Source organism: Salvelinus fontinalis, unplaced genomic scaffold (assembly GCF_029448725.1).
Source record: "Salvelinus fontinalis isolate EN_2023a unplaced genomic scaffold, ASM2944872v1 scaffold_1160, whole genome shotgun sequence".
In the NCBI taxonomy this organism is placed as follows: Eukaryota; Metazoa; Chordata; class Actinopteri; order Salmoniformes; family Salmonidae; genus Salvelinus; species Salvelinus fontinalis.
The window spans coordinates 27,927-34,602 of record NW_026601369.1 but is presented as its reverse complement, the minus strand read 5'-3'; the positions used below and the strand labels follow the sequence as shown (position 1 = coordinate 34,602).

Sequence of the window (6,676 nt, the reverse complement as noted above, 5' to 3'; positions counted from 1 at the left end):
TCTGGTACCGCCCAGTCATTGTTTATTTTAGGTAGGTTTTCATAACTACCATTACTTTGCTGTTATGCAATGTGCTACTACGGCTGCATTTACACACACTGTACAAATGAGATCAGCTCTGATTGGGGGAAAAAAGATCCGAATTGGGCAGCATTTGTAAACACAGCCCTTGTCATGCAGACAATTAGGATTCAGTCCATGAACTTAACAGCGGGCAACCAGAGTGATGGATTTCAATCTTTATTGACACAAATCTAACTCTTTTTGTAGCCTACAATAAATAACTTTTGTTTTCATGGGTCATTGGGATAGCCATTCAGGCTTTATTCATCACTAGGGGGACAGACCGGGCCGCATGAGGGCATGGGTGAACACACTCAAACCCATGGTGACAGTCATGCCTTAAAAATAAATGAGAAGTTATCAACAGGTCAGTGGTGGTATAGTCCAGAGATTTCCTCCAAACTCAGTCCTGGGCTGCCCCGTGCACGTTTTGGTTTTTGCCCTAGCACTACACAGCTGATTAAAATATTCAAAGCTTGACAAGTTTTTTTAAACTCAGCTGTGTAGTGTTAGGGCGAAAACCAAAACGGGGCCCCAGGATCAAGTTTGGAGTTTACCATAAAACACTGATCTCAACAAACACACGGCTGTTAGAGAAACAGGAGATGCCTTTTGAATGTCCTTCCAACAGACAACCATCTAACATGTCCATCAGTGGAGGCTGCTGAGGGGAGGACGGCTCATAATGGTCGGACTGAACGGAATGGCATCAAACACCTGGAAACCATGTGTTTGATACCATTCCACAGATTCTGCTCCAGCCATTACCACGAGCCCATCCTCCCCAATTAAGGTGCCATCAACCTCCTGTGGTGTATATCAAACTAAGGGGACTGTCCAGGACGGTGTAACCTTCTCCAGTCCATTACTGCTGCCATCAGGGGACTGTCCAGGACGGTGTAACCTTCTCCAGTCCATTACTGCTGCCATCAGGGGACTGTCCAGGACGGTGTAACCTTCTCCAGTCCATTACTGCTGCCATCAGGGGACTGTCCAGGACGGTGTAACCTTCTCCAGTTCATTACTGCTGCCATCAGGGGACTGTCCAGGACGGTGTAACCTTCTCCAGTTCATTACTGCTGCCATCAGGGGACTGTCCAGGACTGTCCAGGACGGTGTAACCTTCTCCAGTCCATTACTGCTGCCATCAGGGGACTGTCCAGGACGGTGTAACCTTCTCCAGTTCATTACTGCTGCCATCAGGGGACTGTCCAGGACTGTCCAGGACGGTGTAACCTTCTCCAGTTCATTACTGCTGCCATCAGGGGACTGTCCAGGACGGTGTAACCTTCTCCAGTCCATTACTGCTGCCATCAGGGGACTGTCCAGGACGGTGTAACCTTCTCCAGTCCATTACTGCTGCCGCGATGCAGCCCAGGAATGAGAGCCTCAACTCTGTAATGATCATCTCAGCAAGCACCAATAAAATAGACGGAAAGGGGACCTCCATACAAAAACAGACAATGGCGTTAAATGACTTTGAACCAAGTGCATATCTAGTGCTATGGAAGGTGCTAGATCAACCCCCGCTACTACTACCAATGGTGACATTCAAGGTCATCTTTTTTTGTAGTCGCAGAATATATATATATCAATCTTCTGAGATGAGCAACTACAAAACAGACATCCTGGAACACCAACCGTTGGTATAATGCAATTCCACCTTCCAGGCTCTGTGATACCAGACACCCTTTCTGTTCATGATGAGATATCAGATAGAAATGTATTGTGTAGAACATACACTAGTCAGGAACAAGAGATAATCACGTCACCTCTATATGTATTATATAGTATTTTTACCTGTTACATCCATTCATATATTTTCTTTGCCAAATAAGACATTCGTGACTGGACCTTCTCAAATAGTACTGAGGTACCCCTGTTCTAGACGTTACACCTCACTGAATTTACCCCCCGGGTTCCAAGGGTGGTAGGCTCCTCTTCCCCGTTCTCTCATTTTGATAGGCAGGTCACCAGAAATGAACATAAAACGACAAGGGACTGAGTGGCAGCCAGGCTCTGTCCAGTCACAGGTTTTACAACAATCTGATCAGCATGCCTTCCATTAGTCATTGCTCCTGCCATTCAACAAGACGGTACAGAATGAGGGATCAAACTCCCATTTAGAACAGAATGGAGGGATCAAACTCCCATTTAGAACAGAATGAGGGATCAAACTCCCATTTAGAACAGAATGAGGGATCAAACTCCCATTTAGAACAGAATGGAGGGATCAAACTCCCATTTAGAACAGAATGAGGGATCAAACTCCCATTTAGAACAGAATGAGGGATCAAACTCCCATTTAGAACAGAATGGAGGGATCAAACTCCCATTTAGAACAGAATGAGGGATCAAACTCCCATTTAGAACAGAATGAGGGATCAAACTCCCATTTAGACCAGAATGAGGGATCAAACTCCCATTTAGAACAGAATGAGGGATCAAACTCCCATTTAGTACAGAATGAGGGATCAAACTCCCATTTAGAACAGAATGAGGGATCAAACTCCCATTTAGAACAGAATGAGGGATCAAACTCCCATTTAGAACAGAATGAGGGATCAAACTCCCATTTAGAACAGAATGAGGGATCAAAGTGTGTTTCTCGACATCGGAGGTTAATATGGCTTCCCAAAGTTTGTGTGGTGTGATTGTGTAAACCCAGTGACTGGACAAGCATAGACTGAAGGAGACCACCATCCACATTCTTACCAGCATCACCATTCAGTCGAAGCACCCGATCATTCCTAACACACACTGAACTCTTTCTGTTGAAAAAGGCTGAAAGCCAACCTTTCTTCTGACCCGACTGAAAACCTTTCAGACCCTGGTGAAGAACTCACATTACACTGCAAGATGGGCTAGGTCATTTTGTTTTTAAAATATACCCCCCGGTCCATCTCCTGACCTTGGTAGATTGCGTCACTCAGTCAGAGTGGAGGTGTTGCGTTTGATTCCTGCTGTGTGGAGTTCAGTTAAAACATCCTTACAATTTAACTTGGTGTGATTAACCCCATTCGACCAGAGAATGTCATCCATTGTCGTGGTAACTAAAATGGAAACGGATAAATCAACCGTACTGGACCACTGCTTCCCTTTGATGATGTTAATGCTGAATGGTTAAACATCAACGTCTGTTCAAATAGTGAGACACGGTTGAAAACACACAGGAAAAACAATGTCAAAAAGCATAGTACGAGAGAGGATTGGTTATCATATCATTCGTAGAGAATACTTTATATCATTAATATTTGTTGAAATCAGAGACCAAAACAGTATAGAAAACAAGACTAGTTAGAACAGGAAAAAAAACACTTTACACCTTCCAGAGCTTTCTTCGCTGAAAATAAAACTTTGTCTCACTCTCTATAAAGTGGATGGACAGAAACGGGGTTGGGGGGGGGGGGGGTGTAGGGTCCCCCTCCATTCATGCAATCTCTCTTCCCTTCTCTCACTACAGATACCAGTCAGTAGTGATTTGCTCTGTCCCCCCCTCCACTCTCTGTCAGTATGACGTCATGGCTCCCTCTCCCCCTGCAGCTGGGTGTTGGTCGTCCTGGTCTCTTCAGTAAGCGCCATAGCGATCCTAAAAACAAACACAAGAAGCTGGGTCAGCACATTAAGATCCATCTAGTGACGTTTTCCTACCAATACTAGAGAACAGAGCGGTATGTTTTCCTACCAATACTAGAGAACAGAGCGGTATGTTTTCCTACCAATACTAGAGAACAGAGCGGTATGTTTTCCTACCAATACTAGAGAACAGAGCGGTATGTTTTCCTACCAATACTAGAGAACAGAGCGGTATGTTTTCCTACCAATACTAGAGAACAGAGCGGTATGTTTACCTACCAATACTAGAGAACAGAGCAGTATGTTTTCCTACCAATACTAGAGAACAGAGCGGTATGTTTTCCTACCAATACTAGAGAACAGAGCGGTATGTTTTCCTACCAATACTAGAGAACAGAGCGGTATGTTTTCCTACCAATACTAGAGAACAGAGCGGTATGTTTTCCTACCAATACTAGAGAACAGAGCGGTATGTTTTCCTACCAATACTAGAGAACAGAGCGGTATGTTTACCTACCAATACTAGAGAACAGAGCGGTATGTTTTCCTACCAATACTAGAGAACAGAGCGGTACGTTTTCCTACCAATACTAGAGAACAGAGTGGTATGTTTACCTACCAATACTAGAGAACAGAGTGGAATTAATACTAGAGAACAGAGCGGTATGTTTTCCTACCAATACTAGAGAACAGAGCGGTATGTTTTCCTACCAATACTAGAGAACAGAGCGGTATGTTTTCCTACCAATACTAGAGAACAGAGCGGTATGTTTTCCTACCAATACTAGAGAACAGAGCGGTATGTTTTCCTACCAATACTAGAGAACACAGCGGTATGTTTTCCTACCAATACTAGAGAACAGAGCGGTATGTTTACCTACCAATACTAGAGAACAGAGTGGAATTAATACTAGAGAACAGAGCGGTATGTTTACCTACCAAAACTAGAGAACAGAGTGGAATTAATACTAGAGAACAGAGCGGTATGTTTACCTACCAATACTAGAGAACAGAGTGGAATTAATACTAGAGAACAGAGCGGTATGTTTTCCTACCAATACTAGAGAACAGAGCGGTATGTTTTCCTACCAATACTAGAGAACAGAGCGGTATGTTTTCCTACCAATACTAGAGAACAGAGCGGTATGTTTTCCTACCAATACTAGAGAACAGAGCGGTATGTTTTCCTACCAATACTAGAGAACAGAGCGGTATGTTTTCCTACCAATACTAGAGAACAGAGCGGTATGTTTTCCTACCAATACTAGAGAACAGAGCGGAATGTTTTCCTACCAATACTAGAGAACAGAGCGGTATGTTTTCCTACCAATACTAGAGAACAGAGCGGTATGTTTTCCTACCAATACTAGAGAACAGAGCGGTATGTTTTCCTACCAATACTAGAGAACACAGCGGTATGTTTTCCTACCAATACTAGAGAACACAGCGGTACGTTTTCCTACCAATACTAGAGAACAGAGCGGTACGTTTTCCTACCAATACTAGAGAACAGAGCGGAATGTTTTCCTACCAATACTAGAGAACACAGCGGTATGTTTTCCTACCAATACTAGAGAACAGAGCGGTATGTTTTCCTACCAATACTAGAGAACAGAGCGGTACGTTTTCCTACCAATACTAGAGAACAGAGCGGTACGTTTTCCTACCAATACTAGAGAACAGAGCGGTACGTTTTCCTACCAATACTAGAGAACAGAGCGGAATGTTTTCCTACCAATACTAGAGAACAGAGCAGTATGTTTTCCTACCAATACTAGAGAACAGAGCGGTATGTTTACCTACCAATACTAGAGAACAGAGCGGAATGTTTTCCTACCAATACTAGAGAACAGAGCGGTATGTTTACCTACCAATACTAGAGAACAGAGCGGTACGTTTTCCTACCAATACTAGAGAACAGAGCGGTATGTTTTCCTACCAATACTAGAGAACAGAGCGGTATGTTTACCTACCAATACTAGAGAACAGAGCGGTATGTTTACCTACCAATACTAGAGAACAGAGCGGTATGTTTTCCTACCAATACTAGAGAACAGAGCGGTATGTTTTCCTACCAATACTAGAGAACAGAGCGGTATGTTTTCCTACCAATACTAGAGAACAGAGCGGTATGTTTTCCTACCAATACTAGAGAACACAGCGGTATGTTTTCCTACCAATACTAGAGAACAGAGCGGTATGTTTTCCTACCAATACTAGAGAACAGAGCGGTATGTTTTCCTACCAATACTAGAGAACACAGTGGTATGTTTACCTACCAATACTAGAGAACAGAGTGGAATTAATACTAGAGAACAGAGCGGTATGTTTTCCTACCAATACTAGAGAACAGAGCGGTATGTTTTCCTACCAATACTAGAGAACAGAGCGGTATGTTTTCCTACCAATACTAGAGAACAGAGCGGTATGTTTTCCTACCAATACTAGAGAACAGAGCGGTATGTTTTCCTACCAATACTAGAGAACAGAGCGGTATGTTTTCCTACCAATACTAGAGAACAGAGCGGTATGTTTTCCTACCAATACTAGAGAACAGAGCGGTATGTTTTCCTACCAATACTAGAGAACACAGCGGTATGTTTTCCTACCAATACTAGAGAACAGAGCGGTATGTTTACCTACCAATACTAGAGAACAGAGTGGAATTAATACTAGAGAACAGAGCGGTATGTTTACCTACCAAAACTAGAGAACAGAGTGGAATTAATACTAGAGAACAGAGCGGTATGTTTACCTACCAATACTAGAGAACAGAGTGGAATTAATACTAGAGAACAGAGCGGTATGTTTTCCTACCAATACTAGAGAACAGAGCGGTATGTTTTCCTACCAATACTAGAGAACAGAGCGGTATGTTTTCCTACCAATACTAGAGAACAGAGCGGTATGTTTTCCTACCAATACTAGAGAACAGAGCGGTATGTTTTCCTACCAATACTAGAGAACAGAGCGGTATGTTTTCCTACCAATACTAGAGAACAGAGCGGTATGTTTTCCTACCAATACTAGAGAACAG

General features: G+C 43.1%; 1 protein-coding gene across 1 annotated transcript in view; it reads right to left on the bottom strand.

The window, feature by feature from the left end:
* Nucleotides 1-3,272: 3,272 nt before the first annotated feature.
* The window catches only part of LOC129848757 (ADP-ribosylation factor GTPase-activating protein 2-like), a gene marked incomplete at its 5' end in the record, with an annotated part of 31,301 nt that continues 27,897 nt past the window's right edge, over nt 3,273-6,676 (bottom strand). The window contains one exon of the mRNA XM_055915859.1: nt 3,273-3,652. Within this exon, the coding sequence (XP_055771834.1) occupies nt 3,632-3,652 (21 nt within the window). The remainder of the gene's footprint in view (nt 3,653-6,676) is intronic.